At 60.3% G+C, this 17552-nt stretch overlaps 1 protein-coding gene across 1 annotated transcript; it reads right to left on the bottom strand.

Annotated features, from left to right (window-relative positions):
- Window positions 1-745: 745 nt before the first annotated feature.
- On the bottom strand, window positions 746-17131 carry Spdl1 (spindle apparatus coiled-coil protein 1). Its single transcript, XM_042670227.1, has 12 exons — window positions 17047-17131; window positions 13600-13788; window positions 12200-12376; window positions 10769-10963; window positions 10369-10518; window positions 10187-10285; window positions 9994-10104; window positions 9576-9716; window positions 8320-8429; window positions 7662-7849; window positions 5858-6206; window positions 746-1247 (listed from the first exon to the last, which is right to left on the bottom strand). Exons 2-12 carry the CDS (start codon window positions 13756-13758, stop codon window positions 1097-1099), a joined length of 1830 nt encoding a protein of 609 aa, XP_042526161.1. The 5' UTR covers window positions 13759-13788; window positions 17047-17131; the 3' UTR covers window positions 746-1096.
- Window positions 17132-17552: the final 421 nt, after the last annotated feature.

The following is a 17552-nucleotide window of genomic DNA, read 5'->3' as shown; positions in this document are numbered from 1 at the left end:
AGTCAGGCTGCTGCCCTGCCAACCTCATGGCATCCCCATCGGCTCCGGAGCGGCGCTCAGGTTACAGCTGCACCGGGGTCTTCAGCGGTGGCCTTTCCAGAGCCCTGTGCTGCTCAGGGGAAGAGCCACACTCGAGCATGCTGGCTGCTCTTCATGTTATTTTCTACACGACGTCACTTGCAGAGGCAAATGTACCTTGGGAATTCATGTCTGTATTTCCTTTGTCTAATTATATTATTAGCAATAGGAGAGAATGATCTCAAGATCGGTCTTGTTCTTCTTACATGACTGGGAGAATACATTAGTGCATCAATGGGGCTTAAGTTTTCCCTGTGGAAAGGATTTTAAGTAACGACTAAAAGCTCCGTTTAGGGCTTCTGGTGCAGCGGTTACCCACCCCGCAGCTCCCACACGCAGTGACTCTGAGTATACTCTCCTCTGTCCTGGACATTAACTCACATTTTCTCTTTTTGACTTCATGGGCAGGAGTTTGTCAATCTCGCCAATGGGTTTAGATAACGTGCTTTTTTCTTTGTACATTCTCTATTATGTACTGGTGTATCAACTCATTGAATCTTGATGGTCCAACTGCTATGTGTAGGTTTTAAATCTACACAGGGAAACACACCGCTAATGTGTCAAAATTACTTGCCTTCCCCTGCTTGAGTCATAAAAATCTAAGCTGTGTAGATGACTACGGAGACTAAGAAATGTGCTTTAAATAAAGAAAACCTGTAACTACATATGCTTTCAAACAAAAGTCTCTATTTTTACAACAGTGAAAAACTAAGGTCATAAAAATCGTGGAAAGGAAAATACAGTATTTAACAAGGTCAGCGTTCTCTTTTTAAATGTGATCTCATCACTTGAAAGTTTTACATCCAAGACAGAAAGTAGAGGTACATTAACGATCATTTTCCTTCTGATAACAACCAGTTCTCTGTGATTCACAGAAGCTCTGGGAGGGGCCATGGCTTGGGCTTTCTCAGGTTAGCAGTGCAGCCACGTGGAGGGGTGCTGCCAAGCGTCTGCCAGCCGGTGTGAACCTCGGGCGCCCTCCTCCCCGCGGGGACGGCCTGGCCCTGGGGGCCCGACTCTACTGCTGTGCGCACTGCGCCTGCGCCGCCCCCGGCTTGGAGGACACGTACATCACGGGGTGTGGCTTCTTACACGGCTCCTTTCCCACCTTGCCTGAGTTTTCTTCTTCTTCCTTAACTTCTGCTTGAAGCCTTGCATCAGCAGCTAACCTGTAGGCATCAAAATATCCACTCTGAATTCAAAGGTGGTTAAGAAAAATCCAAGACCAAACCCTGGCAGTCTAGCCAGATTGAGGGGGCAGGGCACTGCTTTTTAAAATGTTTGAAAGACTTTTCTATATTAAGTACCTTAACTTTATTACATGTTTAAGAAACATCTTTAAGGTTGTTTTAAAAAACAAAGGGGGCACCTGGTAAAGCCTAAATTAGAGAATAAACTCAGCAGGTACCTCCAACAATAAGCACACGTAAGACAAGATTAACATGTGCAGGCCACGCCGTGACGTCGACTTGCATCAAGGTGGAGCACAAGGTAAGAACAAGTGGACCCTGGGCCGAGTCAACCGATGTCTATTTGTCACACGCAACCACAAACCAATTACCAGCATCATAGTTAAAGGTGTCTCACGCCTATAATCCTAGCTACTCAGGAGATCTAGGAACCTCAGTGGGAAAGCTGAAGTTCTCAAACAGAAAAGTTCTGGAGATTCTTACCAACAATTGAGTGCCAGCCAAGAGAGAACAAGCTGAGGAGAGTTCAGGGCCCTGGGTCTGAGCCCCAGAACCCACACACAAGAAAACGCAGACAGAGCAGGACTTCCAAAGGGGCGGTGAAGGTGTGTTGTAGGGAAGGCGTGGATTGAGGCTGTGAGCACTTGACAGCAAGGCTCCTAACAAAGCCGTCCTCGCTGTGACCAAACCTTCAAAATCCAACTTTGTCTAAGCGTGCAAAGCACAAAGCAGGAAACACACACACACACACACACACACAGTCGTCTCCTATTTCCTATGTGCTTAACAAGCAAGACAAAAAATTTCCAGCATGTAATTTGAGTCCAACAAATGGCCACATACATTTTTTTTCCCTGAAACAAAATAGGCCAGAAAAAGAAACGAAGGCAACGCAGACGGCAAGGGCCCAGGGCTGCACGGCAGGGCCGGAGCTCTACCTGCAGACAGACACACGCCACCAGGATCACCAGCAGGCAGGACCTGGGCCATCATGTGACAGACACCCAGGGAAGGGGAGGGAAGGGAAGGGAAGCCTCGCCTCAACACCTGGCTCTGCGTCTCTCCCAGAGACAGAGACCCTTACAGGACGCCACCCCAGCCAGCCAGAGCTGCATCTGGAGGCTCAGCTGTGAATGCCGGGCCCGGCTGGGGCCGGGCCCTGCAGAGACCTCTTCACTGGGCACAGCCCGGACCCGCACGCACAGCTAGCTAGCTAGCTGGCTACCTCCCTCCCTCCCTCCCTCCCTCACTGCTTCTTAAAAACACAAAGCCCTTTGAACGTGAAGTCCTTCAGATATATACGCCCGACTTTCTCTTTGAATTACGAACTCAATTATGCAGAAAATAAAGGCTTTGAAGTTTTAGAAAAATAAAAATAAATTAGCTTTATATTTAAAAAAGCCAAATATGTATCAAAGCCCATTTGTGAAGAGTTAATACACATGACATCAAAAGCCATGAAAAGTCACCTGTTTTTATAAACTGAAGTGTCTTAAGCCACTAGAAAGCCCTCTGAGCAGGCAAGTTAGACTTTCTTTCATCGCCGCTCTTACACAGAGGAAAACGAATGCTGCAACATTCCCATTTCACCAAGAGGCAGTCCAGCCTTGGGATCCCTCCTCCCCTCCGCTATGGCTTTCCTCTTTCTGTCTGGACAGGCTGAGGGCAGGCAGAGACACTGGGGAATCACACCGCAGGCAATGCAAGACAGCGGACAGGCAAGGCATGGTGCAGCTCCTGCGGGGGAGGGGGAGGGGAAGGGCTGCCCACCGCGGGCAGGCACAGACCTGGTGGAGCTGGGGGAGGGGAGTGGGGGAGGGCTGCCCACCGCGGGCAGGGCACAGACCTGGAGGAGCTGGGGGGGAGGGGAGTGGGGGAGGGCTGCCCACTGCGGGCAGGCACAGACCTGGCGGAACTGAGGGGAGGGGAGTGGGGGAGGGCTGCCCACCATGGGCAGGCACAGACCTGGAGGAGCTGGGGGAGGGGAGTGGGGGAGGGCTGCCCACCGCGGGCAGGCACAGACCTGGAGGAGCTGGGGGGAGGGGGAGGGCTGCCCACCGCAGGCAGGCACAGACCTGGTGGAGCTGGGGGAGGGGAGTAGGGAAGGGGGAGGGCTGCCCACCGCGGGCAGGGCACAGACCTGGAGGAGCTGGGGGGAGGGGGAGGGCTGCCCACCGCGGGCAGGGCACAGACCTGGTGGAGCTGGGGGAGGGGAGTAGGGGAGGGGGAGGGCTGCCCACCGCGGGCAGGGCACAGACCTGGAGGAGCTGGGGGGAGGGGAGTGGGGGAGGGCTGCCCACCGCGGGCAGGGGACAGACCTGGAGGAGCTGGGGGGAGGGGAGTGGGGGAGGGCTGCCCACCGCGGGCAGGGCACAGACTGGCGGAACTGAGGGGAGGGGAGTGGGGGAGGGCTGCCCACCGCGGGCAGGCACAGACCTGGAGGAGCTGGGGGGAGGGGAGTGGGGGAGGGCTGCCCACCGCGGGCAGGCACAGACCTGGAGGAGCTGGGGGAGGGGAGTGGGGGAGGGCTGCCCACCGCGGGCAGGGCACAGACCTGGTGGAGCTGAGGGGAGGGGAGTGGGGGAGGGCTGCCCACCGCGGGCAGGGGACAGACCTGGAGGAGCTGGGGGGAGGGGAGTGGGGGAGGGCTGCCCACCGCGGGCAGGGGACAGACCTGGAGGAGCTGGGGGGGAGGGGAGTGGGGGAGGGCTGCCCACCGCGGGCAGGGCACAGACCTGGAGGAGCTGGGGGGAGGGGAGTGGGGGAGGGCTGCCCACCGCGGGCAGGCACAGACCTGGAGGAGCTGGGGGAGGGGAGTGGGGGAGGGCTGCCCACCGCGGGCAGGGCACAGACCTGGTGGAGCTGAGGGGAGGGGAGTGGGGGAGGGCTGCCCACCGCGGGCAGGGCACAGACCTGGAGGAGCTGGGGGGGAGGGGAGTGGGGGAGGGCTGCCCACCGCGGGCAGGGCACAGACCTGGTGGAGCTGAGGGGAGGGGAGTGGGGGAGGGCTGCCCACCGCGGGCAGGGCACAGACCTGGTGGAGCTGAGGGGAGGGGAGTGGGGGAGGGCTGCCCACCGCGGACAGGGCACAGACCTGGAGGAGCTGGGGGAGGGGAGTAGGGGAGGGGGAGGGCTGCCCACCGCGGGCAGGGCACAGACTGGCGGAACTGAGGGGAGGGGAGTGGGGGAGGGCTGCCCACCGCGGGCAGGCACAGACCTGGAGGAGCTGGGGGGAGGGGAGTGGGGGAGGGCTGCCCACCGCGGGCAGGCACAGACCTGGAGGAGCTGGGGGGAGGGGGAGGGCTGCCCACCGCGGGCAGGCACAGACCTGGAGGAGCTGGGGGGGAGGGGAGTGGGGGAGGGCTGCCCACCGCGGGCAGGGCACAGACCTGGAGGAGCTGGGGGGAGGGGAGTGGGGGAGGGCTGCCCACCGCGGGCAGGCACAGACCTGGAGGAGCTGGGGGAGGGGAGTGGGGGAGGGCTTCCCACCGCGGGCAGGGCACAGACCTGGTGGAGCTGAGGGGAGGGGAGTGGGGGAGGGCTGCCCACCGCGGGCAGGGCACAGACCTGGAGGAGCTGGGGGGGAGGGGAGTGGGGGAGGGCTGCCCACCGCGGGCAGGGCACAGACCTGGTGGAGCTGAGGGGAGGGGAGTGGGGGAGGGCTGCCCACCGCGGGCAGGGCACAGACCTGGTGGAGCTGAGGGGAGGGGAGTGGGGGAGGGCTGCCCACCGCGGACAGGGCACAGACCTGGAGGAGCTGGGGGAGGGGAGTAGGGGAGGGGGAGGGCTGCCCACCGCGGGCAGGCACAGACCTGGAGGAGCTGGGGGAGGGGACTGGGGGAGGGCTGCCCACCGCGGGCAGGGCACAGACCTGGAGGAGCTGGGGGGAGGGGAGTGGGGGAGGGCTGCCCACCGCGGGCAGGCACAGACCTGGAGGAGCTGGGGGAGGGGACTGGGGGAGGGCTGCCCACCGCGGGCAGGGCACAGACCTGGAGGAGCTGGGGGAGGGGAGTGGGGGAGGGCTGCCCACCGCGGGCAGGCACAGACCTGGAGGAGCTGGGGGAGGGGAGTGGGGGAGGGCTGCCCACCGCGGGCAGGCACAGACCTGGAGGAGCTGGGGGAGAGGGGGAGTGGAGGAGGGCTGCCCACCGCGGGCAGGCACAGACCTGGAGGAGCTGGGGGGAGGGGGAGTGGGGGAGGGGGAAGGCTGCCCACCGCGGGCAGGCACAGACCTGGAGGAGCTGGGGAGAGGGGGAGTGGGGGAGGGCTGCCCACCGCGGGCAGGGCACAGACCTGGAGGAGCTGGGAGGGAGGGGAGTGGGGGAGGGCTGCCCACCGCGGGCAGGGCACAGACCTGGAGGAGCTGGGGGGAGGGGGAGGGCTGCCCACCGTGGGCAGGCACAGACCTGGAGGAGCTGGGGGGAGGGGGAGGGCTGCCCACCGGGGGCAGGGCACAGACCTGGCGGAGCTGGGGGAGGGGAGTGGGGGAGGGGGAAGGCTGCCCACCGCGGGCAGGGCACAGACCTGGCGGAGCTGGGGGAGGGGAGTAGGGGAGGGGGAAGGCTGCCCACCGCGGGCAGGGCACAGACCTGGCGGAGCTGGCAGAGCTGGGGGAGGGCCCGTCGCACTCATCCAAGGCTTGGGCGGCTGCGGGGGCGTCCACAAGCGTCACACACTTCCTTTCCTTCTTGCGCTGTGCGTCTGGGGGCAGATCTTGGCGAGCAGGGACGCCGGTGGCGGGCTTGTCCACAGAGACTGACTTTTCTAACGGGAAGTTATCTCTTAAGTTGTTTGGACAGGACTGTGTCTCCTCTTTGCCAGGTGAGAGTCTAGAAACCTCCTTCCCAGCAGCGCTGTGGGCAAGCTGGCCTTCGGGGGTGGCTCCGTCCACGGGCAGCACCTCCCGCCTCTTCTTGAGAACAGGCACGTCCATGGCCTCTGCGATGGAAACCATTGGGAAACCAGTCAGCGAGGCGTGAGAGGCCCAGCCCTGCTGTCCTCTCCCACCGACACACACTCCCTTCACCGCATCTTCCAAGCGGACCAGGCCACACTGCTCCCCTGGGAACTTCAGAACGAGCACTGGGCTCTGGAGTCTTCACGCTGCCTCGCTCGGTGGAGTGGGCACGGAAGGACCCTTGCTCACTACGTCAGTGTCTAGGGATCGCGTGCCAAGGAAGGACCCGCTGAACACCGGGGGCGCGTGAGGCGCACCTCGCAGACACCCCTCGGGACTAGTCAGAACCCCACCCCACCACGGGGAGCTCCCCTCACGCAGCACCCCCCACCTGCCATCACAGCCCCGGTTCCTGTGCCCGGTGGGGACAGAAAGTCACCGAGTCACATGCTCGACTCTTTCTTCCACCTGAGTGCACCTGCCACGGCAGTGAAAGCATGAGTGAGCCGAAGCCAAGTACAACAGCGCCACGCAGGATGGGCTTGTCCGTCTGTAACACGAGCAGATTTTTCCTTCTGTGTCACACGGGGGGTTTGTCCGTCTGTGTCACACGGGACGGGTTTGTCCATCTGTGTCACACGGGACAGGTTTGTCCGTCTGTGTCACACGGGACGGGCTTGTCCATCTGTGTCACACGGGACGGGTTTGTCCGTCTGTCACACGAGCAGATTTGTCCTTCTGTGTCACACGGGGGGTTTGTCCGTCTGTGTCACACGGGACGGGCTTGACCATCTGTGTCACACGGGACAGGTTTGTCCGTCTGTGTCACACGGGACGGGTTTGTCCGTCTGTGTCACACGGGACGGGCTTGTCCGTCTGTGTCACACGGGACGGGCTTGTCCATCTGTGTCACACTGGACGGGTTTTGCTGCAACTGCTTCCACTACACCTGCCTTGAGGCACATCTTCTATTCTTGTGCTCAGTGCCCAGTTCATTTAATGTGCCTATCATTCTTTGTTGTTGCTGTTGGTCACAGGGCTTGAACTCAGGGCCTGGGCACTGTCTTGTGAGCATTTTTTGCTCAAGGCTAATGCGCTACCACTTTGAGCCACAGCTCCACTTTTGGTTTTCTGATGAGTAACTAGAGATAGAAGAGTTTCACTGGCTTTCCTTTGGTTGGCTTTGGACTGTGATCCTCAGATCTCAGCCTCCTGAGTAGCTAGGATTATAGGTGTGAGACACCAACACCTGGCTTGTTCTTACAATTTTGTAGCAGTAAATTTTCCTTAAGCCATATATATGTATACGTACATATATACATATATATAAAACCACAAACTTGTATATAAAAAGACTTAAAAAAAGTTGATACAAATTCTCAGCGCTATTCCTGCCTTGAGACAAAAGTAAACCAAGTCCACACACCTACACACACACACACACACACACACACACACACACACACACACACACACACACACACACACGTATCTACCTTCGGGTTCGTACTTCAACTTTAACTCATCCAGCTTGGCTCTCAGCTTCATGTTCTCACTTTCCACAACCTGCAGGCACCTTTCCTGGGCAAAGAGTTTTCGCTCAAAATCCAGGGAGCGCTGGCTCTCAAACAAGGCCTTCATCCGCTGGATGGACAGCTCACCTCGGGTGCTCTCGTTTTCTTTGCTACAGTGGCAGAGAAGTCCAAGTTCACACACAGAACAGACATGTGCTCCGGAGTGAACTTGTGTATTTGAACACTTAGCTAAAAATGTGTTTCTCTGGCATTTTTACTAACAACAAAATAATTAAAATAAGGTTTAACAATGGCAACTCTCTCCAACAAAAAAAGAATTCCCGCTGGGAAGGTGGCTCAGTGGTAGAGCACTTGCCTCGCATGCATGAGGCCCTGGGTTCCATTCCTCAGCACCACATAAACAGTGGTGTTATGGCTCAAGTGTAGAGCGTTAGCCTTGAGTTGAAGAGCTGAGGGGCAGCGCCCAGGCCCAGCGTTCAGAATTCCTGCATTCTTTTCCAATGTATCTATATGACAGTTTAAGTTTCAAATTACATGTTCTTCAAAATGCTCTGGACTGAGAGCACTTTCTGGTTTTTGTTTTGTTTCTCGCAGTGCTGCCCGCGGCCAGGACACCTACTTCAGCTCCTGGATCTTCAGCTGCAGCAAGTCTGTGTAGTAGCTGCTGTCCTGCGGAGTGGAGGGGCTGGCCTCTGCCGGGGGCTTCTGCTTCACACTCTCATACAACTCCTAGGGAGAGCACGGGTTCTCAGTCCACACCGCTGCAGGCTGACAGGCAAGGCCAGCTCCGTGCACTGCCCAGCTCCCACCACAGGGTGGCAGCATGCCCACAACTACTCTGCCCCACTCTTATAGGCAAGGGGACAGAGAAGAAAGACAGACTCTGAACCCAGGCTGGCTGCACAGTCTGTGCTTCCAACCACATCGCTGCCTGTTTCAACTTCTGGCTTGTTTTTTTGTCAGTCGTGGGGCTTGAACTCTGGGCCTGGGCGCTGTCCCTCAGCTCTTCAGCTCAAGGCTAGCGCTCTACCACTTGGAGCCACAGCGCCACTTCTGGTTTTCTGGAGATAAGAGTCTCAGGGACTTTCCTGCCCGGGCTGGCTATGAACTGCGATCTTCTAATCTCAGCCTCCTGAGTAGCTAGGATGATGGGCGTGAGCCACCAGCTCACATGAGCACCCAGCACCTTCTGGCTTTTTGAACAGAAAGAAAAGCTGGCTGACTTGAATTCTGAACTTGATAAAACCAAAAGAGGTCTGAAGTTCCTTCTGGTACCTATCCATGCCCCCAACATTGACATAAAGTGTATTTCTGCAGGGGGAAAAACGTCAATCTTAAAAAAAAAACAAAAACTTGCAGGGAAAAAAGTAGAACTCCAGACCCACGGGTGGGCAGCATCACAGCAACAGGGCAAGCCTGACGGACTCCCTGTAAGCCAGCCTAGGCCTGCGGAGATGAACTCCCCTGTGCAACTAACTGGGGCTAATAAAAAACAAAGAAAACCAGGAGAAAATAAACACTGAGTCAGTGTGTACGAAACACCTCAATTCCATATAATAAAGAAACCTATTTTAAGGCCAGGGCTCATGCCTGTAATCCTAGCTACTCAGAGGGTTGAGACCTGAATGGTCATGCCTTGAAGCCAAGCCAGGCGGAAGCTTCTGCTAGATCCCGTCACCAGTCGGCTAGCAGAATGTCAGTCTGGAGGCATAGCTCACGTGAGTGCCGCCCAAGAAAGAGCACACAAGCCAAGCAAGCCCAAGGCCGAGCTGAAGCCCCAGAACCAGAAGACCAGCACAAAAACTGAACAACAACAGAGTAAGTGAGAAGCAGCGAGAAATTCAAAATGTGCTATCTTTTAAAGTTTTCACATACCTTAAATTTCTCCAGATTTCTAACCTCCCCTAGAAGATGCTTTATCTCCCCATTCTTCTGCTCCACCATGGTAAACAACCGCTCTTGCTGCTCACACTCTGCCTGGGACCCTCTCATTTGTAGCAACGTGGCAATTTGTAACTGGAAAAAAGCCGCAAGCACATACAATAAGGCAGAGACTTAACAAGAGCACCTCTGGTACAATCTTACCTTGTATGTGAGTCTAAACTTTAAAAAAGGATTCGAAATGCTGTAAGTCAAAACTCGGTGGCTGTTTCTCATCTTGTATTTTAACAACACACAGCAGTAAGTCCTGCTGTAGGCAGAACTTTGGGTGTATTTATCCTGCTTTTTACCCGTGTCTGAAGCCCTTGGCGTAACCGTGTATGCTTTGGGAGCTCCCCAGCGCCCGCTCTACCTTCATCCGCTGCATCTGCTCTCGGTAGAAGGCATTCTGCTTCTTCAGCGTCTGATACTTGACCTTCATGCTGTTGAGCTGCCGCTCCATGGCCGCCCTCCGATCTTCTACCTGGGAAGTACTCCTGCGTCTCACTGTTCTCGTGAGCCAAACGCCAGCGCCATCCAACCCCTGGTGGGTTTCCCCCAAGTACCTCCGCAAACAGTGAGTTGCCCTTGCTGTTGGGGTCCAGTGCCTGCTGCAGGGCCTGATTCAGCTGCAGCTGCAGATCCTGGCTCTCCACCCGTGCTTTCTGCATTCAGAAGAAAGCATGCATGGTGGATGGGCTGACGCGCGGCACTGAGGCTGGAGCCGAGCCTGGGGTCCTCACCGTACCTCCAGGGCGCTGTAGCAGGACGCCGCTTCCTTCTCCCGCTCGTCCTTCTCTGCCCTGAGCTGCTCTGCCTGGCGCATCAAGTCGGCGCTCAGATGCTCCAGTCTCTCCTGAGCGTAGCGGAGCTCACGCACCTCTTCTTCCAGGCCCGCCTGCTCCAAGGGGAGATGGTGAGGAGGCACTCCCGTGCACCGCGCAGTGGCGGCTCACTCCCCAAACTAAAACTAAATAACTGTTCGGGGGCTCTTCGGTGAATACTAGACTTTTTAGCAGAAAAAGAAAAGGCTCTCGAGGACCCTCCTCTTTTCCTACCAACTCAAGCCCTTAACCTTGGTCTCCAGCCCAGCCCACCAGCCTTCGCACTGGTGAAGGAACGCAGGGCCGTCCCCAGGGGCAGCCCACCTTCAGGCGCGCCACATCAGACAGCTCCTTTCGCAGGGCCAGCGTCTCCGAGGGGGTGCTCTCCTGCCGGCGCTCGGACACGAGCCGCAGCTCCTCCGCCTTCTGCGCCAGGAGCTCCTTCTGGTGCTCTACCTTGTGCCCCAGCTGCTTCTCACGGAGCCTGGCCTCGTCCAGGTCTGCCTCCAGCCTTCCCAACTAAAGCAAAACAGGAGGAAGATTTGAGATGCTGCAAGTCAAAACCACCATTGTACTACGGAAGTTTCCTATTCGCCCAAGGCTAGACATCAAGTGGGGGTGGGAACTAATGCCAAATGAAAACAACACCTAGGGAGAGGAGGAGAAATACAGCATTACTGCTCAGCAGTGTCTCTGAGATTTACATAAACTAAGCTAGGTTACCCTCTCTGAGTCCTGGGGAATGACTGTATTACACAAAAGCAGCACTAATAATGCATATTAGACGGAAATTAACACACTAGCCCAAATATGTGACCTCACTGATACAGCTATTACAGTGGGAAAGCATCTCAGGCACTGGTGGCTCACGCCTGTCATCCTAACTACTCAAAGAGGCAAATAAATCTGAGGATCGCTGTCTGAAACCAGCTTGGACAGAAAAATCCGTAAGACTTGTATCTCCCAATTAACCACAAAAATCCGAAAGCACAGGTGTGGCTCAAGTGGTAGAGTGCCAGATGTGAGGGAAAAAGCCAAGACAGATTGCAAGGCAAGGCCCAGAGTTCAAGCCACAGTACCTCCTCTCATACAAACACACGCACACGTACATACATGCACGCGCATATGCACACACAGAAAACACAGGTAATTTACTGAAAATTAAGTAATGACAGGTGGTACAAAGACATGGAAAAACCAGAAGATGATACACAAAAACTTCTAAGAGAGCAGAAGAGTCAAGGCAAGTTCTGGTAGAAGGCCCAGACCTGACAGCATTTCAGGTTAAAGCACTGGGTAACTGGGTGCTGGAAGGCGCCCACTCCAGTGGTCCTGTTCTCCCGTGTGTCCAAGTGGAGCCAGCATGCAGGGCCTCAGCCATGACTGACCATGCAGTCATGGAGAGAGAATGGGTCCTCTCTGATGGTGTTATCTGTAGTTAGCGGGTGCCTGCTGTAACTTATACTAATTCATGAGGAGTTCCTGATTAGTTCTGCAGAATTGCAAAGTAGAGCATGAGCTGCGGCAGGCGGGCAGATTCCTCCCACAAGGGCACTGCTGCACTGTGTAGGCCCAGCCCTTTGCCGGGCCAACTGTGTCCCTCACTCGGGCTTGTGTGTGAGCTCGTGTCCAGTCCCTGCTGCCAGGCTCATGGCAGGGATCCAGACTGGGCCGTACTTGGGGAAGCCTGTCTGCTCATGTCCACACGGCACTGCACAGAGACGGGGGATTTGCTCTGGAACGCGGACACCCCACCTTGCCTCTGAGCTCCTCTGCCTCTTGCGCATGCCGTCGGCCCAGCTGCTCTTCCAGCTGCTCCAGCTGCAGCTTCTGCTGCTGCTTCATGGCTTCATACTCACAGCTCAAACTCTCTAGCATGCGGCTCTTAAGCTCCACAGCTCTCTGAAGAGTGTATTTTTCTTGTTCATATTTCTGCAAACAGATCCAGTTACAACCCAATTACACAAACACCCACTACATTGATCACACGTAGCCAGGCTCACTTCTGACTACTTCAGTCTATTTTAAATGTCTACTGCTCACCATGCACCAGGCATACAGCATCTGGAGTTAACTGTGTGACTCAGCCTCAGTGAACTCTGTGGACAAGTCTGACACACGTGAAGGAGTCTCACAAACTCCCAGGGAGGTGAATACAGGGACTGGTCCCAGTGGGTGGCCGGTTGCCAAGCACCAGCCTTGGCAGCCGGCCCTGGGAAGGAGTGGAGGTGAAGGTGTACTCTGGCTCTCATGGAGCCATGACTGAAGAGAAGTGGTCTGAAGGGAGATCAGTTCATGAGGGACCCCCGAGCCCACATAAAGAACTCAGGTTTTATTGTCCAGAGGCCTGAAGCCTTGTGTGCCTGGTGCAGGGAGGGGCACAATCTTTCGGGTATTCCCTGCGGGCCTTGGGAGCCATGTGAGGATGACAGTGTGAGTGGCAGGCTGGGAGCAGGCAGGCCCAGCACAAGGGGCCGCTGTGGCCCAGTGCAGAGAGGACGGTGGCCGGGGCACAGCTCTGCCTGGGTGGATGGCTTATCGGTCAAGTACTAAGAAGCAAACGATAAACATGAGACTCTGGGGTTTTTGTGAATGCTATTCCACTTACAAAAGAGAACCAAAAAAGAACGCTTGCTTAGTGGGCAGAGATCAACTATTATTTACACTTTTCCTTTTCAGGGGTGGTACTGGGGTTTGAAATCAGGGCCTCATGTTTGCCAGGCAGGGGGTGCTCGACCAAGTCATGCACCCAGCACAGTTTCCTTCTGTCACGATTCAGATGTCCACAAGTGATAGCTGAATAAATAAGTGGGCTTCCGAGGAGAATGAAAGGCCTGCGAAGTGTCACGGGACATTCAGACGTCACGGAGCTCTGAAACAGGTCAGGCCCGCTCAGCAGCATTCAGACAAAGCCACACCAGGGGTCAGAATGGCAAAATGTGGTAAAAGTAATCAAACTGGATTTTTTTTTTTAAAACATCAGAATACATTAGGTTAGAAAGAATATGAGTAATTCATTTAGTTCATTCTCCTTTAATATGGAAGGGGTGTACAAGGAATGGGATTATGCTGTAAAAAACAAATAATAATAATAATAGCATCACAAACCTCCAGTGGCTAACCAGGCCCTTATAAACCCAAGTGCACAGCCCTACCTCAGTCACGGCCATCAGCTCATGACGACACTGATCCAATTCATTCTGCAATTCAGTTTGGCTCTCCAGGAGCTGTAGGCCATACTGCGCAGCTTTCAGTCGCTCTGATTCAGCCTCTTTGAGCTTATTTCGAAGACCTGTCATTTTGTCTTCCTCCATGTTCCTCTCCTGTCTTCAGCTGCCTATAAACTGAAGAAATATGATTACTTGAGCTTACATGTAACTCGGAAAAAAAGCTTACAAACGCAACCTCATTGCCACACACAAACATAAAGTACTGAGATTCAATTCTTGACTTCTAAATAAGAGGTCAGACCTACTTCTTATTCCAAGAACAAGAATTACTTTTGGTAATTTTGTTCCTTGGTTTGAGCTCAACACAGAAAAAGAAAAACACATTTAATTTTGCTTCCAAGAAACTTGCCATCTGGAAATGTCTGGGTGATTTGTGCCCAGTGTACAATGTTAAGGGAGAGGTTCCCATGCAACTCACGAGAACAAGCGAAACCCAGAAACTCTGTAGTAGCGTGACGGTGCATCCAGTGTAAAAGGGCGTTTGAAGAACACCGTGTCTGAGGTATCACGATACTGAGTACTGACCACTGGATCTGAATTAACGGAGGTCACTTGTGACCCCAGGGGCAGCAGTGGCAGAGGAGGGGACGAGAGCCCCAATGGAGTGGGTTTAAGAGGATGCAAATAGCAGAAACTGGAGGAGCAGCTGTAGAGGGGATAACAGCAACGTACAGAAAAGTAACAACAAGCTTGTATACCAGAAGAGTGAAAACCTATTACACAAGGGGCGATGGACTGCCCTGATTCAAGAAGATGATGAGTTCTAACGTGCAGGGACTAGCACAGGGACACTCCGGGTAGACACAGTGAGTGAAATATGTGTAGGTGACCTTCCAAATGATTCCATGTGTCAACGAATTTGGACACAAGATGAAGAATGAAGATGAGGAAGGAAAACATGGGGCTTCAAAAGAGAGAAAACTGATCACAGGTTACTCACTGAGGGCTGGCAGCTACCGCTTTATAATGGAAACGTTTATGCGCCTGCACGGTGGCGCGGCCAGCTGGCTAAGCACTGCGCTGCTGCTGTAACCAACACCTGCGGACTCAACTGCCTCAAGTACCTCATTCTGCTTCACTCTTGGAGGTCTGAGTTAACTGGACATTGTCCTCTCAACATCTGCCAGGGAAATAAGGAGCTAACCTCAAGATAGTCCCATGGACTATCCCCAGGAAGCCACAAGTAGCTCTCATGCATTCGAAGAATCTGATTGGACTCCTATGAAATTGGCACTGTGTCCGCAGCGAGGGCACCATGGAGGCTCAGACGCCAGGCAATGCCTGGGCTTTCCTCCGGAGGGTACATCCATCCGTAAAGCGGTGTTCTGCCTCCTGCCCGCACGATAGACACAGGCAAGAAGAAGCGACAGGGAGCGGCGCGAGGCCCTTACCGGGGGACCTGCCCTCCTGGGTAGGGAAAGTTCCCCGGGCCGGGCCGCGGGCGGGGATCTGCGGGGTGAGCGGGAGCCGGGCCGCGGGCGGGGATCTGCGGGGTGAGCGGGAGCCGGGCCGCGGGCGGGGATCTGCGGGGTGAGCGGGAGCCGGGCCGCGGGCGGGGATCTGCGGGGTGAGCGGGAGCCGGGCCGCGGGCGGGGATCTGCGGGGTGAGCGGGAGCCGGGCCGCGGGCGGGGATCTGCGGGGTGAGCGGGAGCCGGGCGCCGCCGCGGAGGGCGGGCCGCAGGCGGCACCCCGGCGCGCACGGCTGCGCGGGCCGCTCCGCACGGGCGATACCCACGCCTGCCCGGGGTCCTCCGCGGGCGAACGACCCAGGAGACGGGGCGAGTCCGCACCGAGCCTCCCCTCCAGCCTTCAAGGCGAGGCGCTCACCCAGCACTCGAGGGAGGAGAAGCTCCGGCCGAATGCGGCCCGGCCCCGGCCCCGGCCCCGGCCCCGCCCTCCCCGGCCCCGGCCCCGCGCTCCCCGGCCCCGCCCCGCGCTCCCCGGCCCCGCCCCGCGCTCCCCGCCCCGCCCCGGCCCGGCCCGGCCCCGCGCCACGCTCCCCGCCCCGCGCTCCCCGCCCCGCGCTCCCCGGCCCCGCCCCGCGCTCCCCCGCCCCGCGCTCCCCGGCCCCGCCCCGCGCTCCCCGGCCCCGGCCCCGCGCTCCCCGGCCCCGCCCCGCGCTCCCCGGCCCCGCCCCGCGCTCCCCGCCCCGCCCCGGCCCGGCCCGGCCCCGCGCCACGCTCCCCGCCCCGCGCTCCCCGCCCCGCGCTCCCCGGCCCCGCCCCGCGCTCCCCGCCCCGCGCTCCCCGGCCCCGCCCCGCGCTCCCCGCCCCGCGCTCCCCGGCCCCGCCCCGCGCTCCCCGCCCCGCGCTCCCCGGCCCCGCCCCGCGCTCCCCGCCCCGCGCTCCCCGGCCCCGCCCCGCGCTCCCCGCCCCGCCCGCCCCGGCCCCGCCCGGCCCCGCGCCACGCTCCCGGCCCCGCCCCACACTCCCGGCCCCGCCCCGCCCGCCCCGGCCCCGCCCCGCCCCGCCCCGCCCCGCGCTCCCCGGCCCCGCCCCGCCCCGGCCCCGCCCCGCCCGCCCCGGCCCCGCCCACCCCGGCCCCGCCCCGGCCCCGCGCCGCCCCGCCCCGCCCCGCGCTCCCCGGCCCCGCCCGCCCCGGCCCCGCCCGGCCCGCCCCGCGCTCCCCGGCCCCGCCCCGCCCGCCCCGGCCCCGCCCGCCCCGCCCCGGCCCCGCCCGCCCCGCCCCGGCCCCGCCCGCCCCGGCCCCGCCCCGGCCCCGCCCCGCCCCGCGCTCCCCGGCCCCGCCCGGCCCCGCCCCGCCCCGCGCTCCCCGGCCCCGCCCGCCCCGGCCCCGCCCGGCCCCGCGCTCCCCGGCCCCGCCCCGCCCGCCCCGCCCGCCCCGGCCCCGCCCGGCCCCGCCCCGCCCGCCCCGCCCCGCGCTCCCCGGCCCCGCCCCGCCCGCCCCGGCCCCGCCCGGCCCCGCGCTCCCCGGCCCCGCCCCGCCCGCCCCGGCCCCGCCCGGCCCCGCGCTCCCCGGCCCCGCCCCGCCCGCCCCGCCCGCCCCGGCCCCGCCCCGCGCTCCCCGGCCCCGCCCCGCCCGCCCCGCCCGCCCCGGCCCCGCCCGGCCCCGCCCCGCGCTCCCCGGCCCCGCCCCGCGCTCCCCGGCCCCGCCCGCCCCGGCCCCGCCCGCCCCGCCCTCCCCGGCCCCGCCCCCGCCCCGCGCTCCCCGGCCCCGCCCCGCGCTCCCCGGCCCCGCCCCGCGCTCCCCGGCCCCGCCCCGCCCGGCCCCGCCCCGCGCTCCCCGGCCCCGGGTCGCACCGGTCCAGCGCCGGACCGCGTCCGGCCGGAAACGCGTCCGCGAGCGCCGGGTTCCGGGCGAGCAGCGTCCGCCCTCCGCGGCCCGGCCCGGCCCGGCCCGCCCCGCCTCACCTCCGCTCGCTCCCCGGCGCCGGCGGCCGCCGAGCTGCGCGATCCGGGCGCCGCGGCCGCCTCAGGACCGGGACTCCCCGACCTCCGGTCCCCACAGCCCTCCGCCGGCGCCACCGCGTTTGAACGCAGTCCCGCGAGAACTCGCACGTCTCGCGGGAAGACCCGCCCCAACCTCGCGTCCCGGAACCCAGAGGGACTTCCGGCAGGGCGTCCCGCCCACTTCCGCTGCGGGCCGGGCGCGCGTGCCGGGTGGCTGGCGGCCCCGCGACGGTGCGACCGCGCCCCCCGCGCCCCCAGCGCCCCGCGACGGTGCGACCGCGCCCCCCCGCGCCCCCAGCGCCCCCAGCGCCCCCAGCGCCCCCAGCGCCCCGCGACGGTGCGACCGCGCCCCCCGCGCCCCCAGCGCCCCGCGACGGTGCGACCGCGCCCCCCCGCGCCCCCCGCGTCCCCAGCGCCCCGCGACGGTGCGACCGCGCCCCCCGCGCCCCCCGCGCCCCCAGCGCCCC

This window comes from Dipodomys spectabilis, unplaced genomic scaffold, assembly GCF_019054845.1.
Source record: "Dipodomys spectabilis isolate Male_0828 unplaced genomic scaffold, ASM1905484v1 ptg000528l, whole genome shotgun sequence".
Taxonomy (NCBI): domain Eukaryota; kingdom Metazoa; phylum Chordata; class Mammalia; order Rodentia; family Heteromyidae; genus Dipodomys; species Dipodomys spectabilis.
The sequence above is the reverse complement of the archived record's forward strand: the minus strand, read 5'-3'. Positions and strand labels throughout refer to the sequence as shown.

Excerpts from the sequence above, each read along its gene's own strand:
- Spdl1 (XM_042670227.1), bottom strand. The coding sequence starts at position 13,758 with ATGGAGGAAGACAAAATGACAGGTCTTCGAAATAAGCTCAAAGAGGCT. Across the intron at positions 10,519-10,768 it reads CTGATGTGGCGCGCCTGAAG|GCGGGCCTGGAAGAAGAGGT; the intron begins GTGGGCTGCCCC and ends CCCTTGGAGCAG. Across the intron at positions 6,207-7,661 it reads GTTGAAGTACGAACCCGAAG|AGGCCATGGACGTGCCTGTT; the intron begins GTAGATACGTGT and ends TTTCCATCGCAG.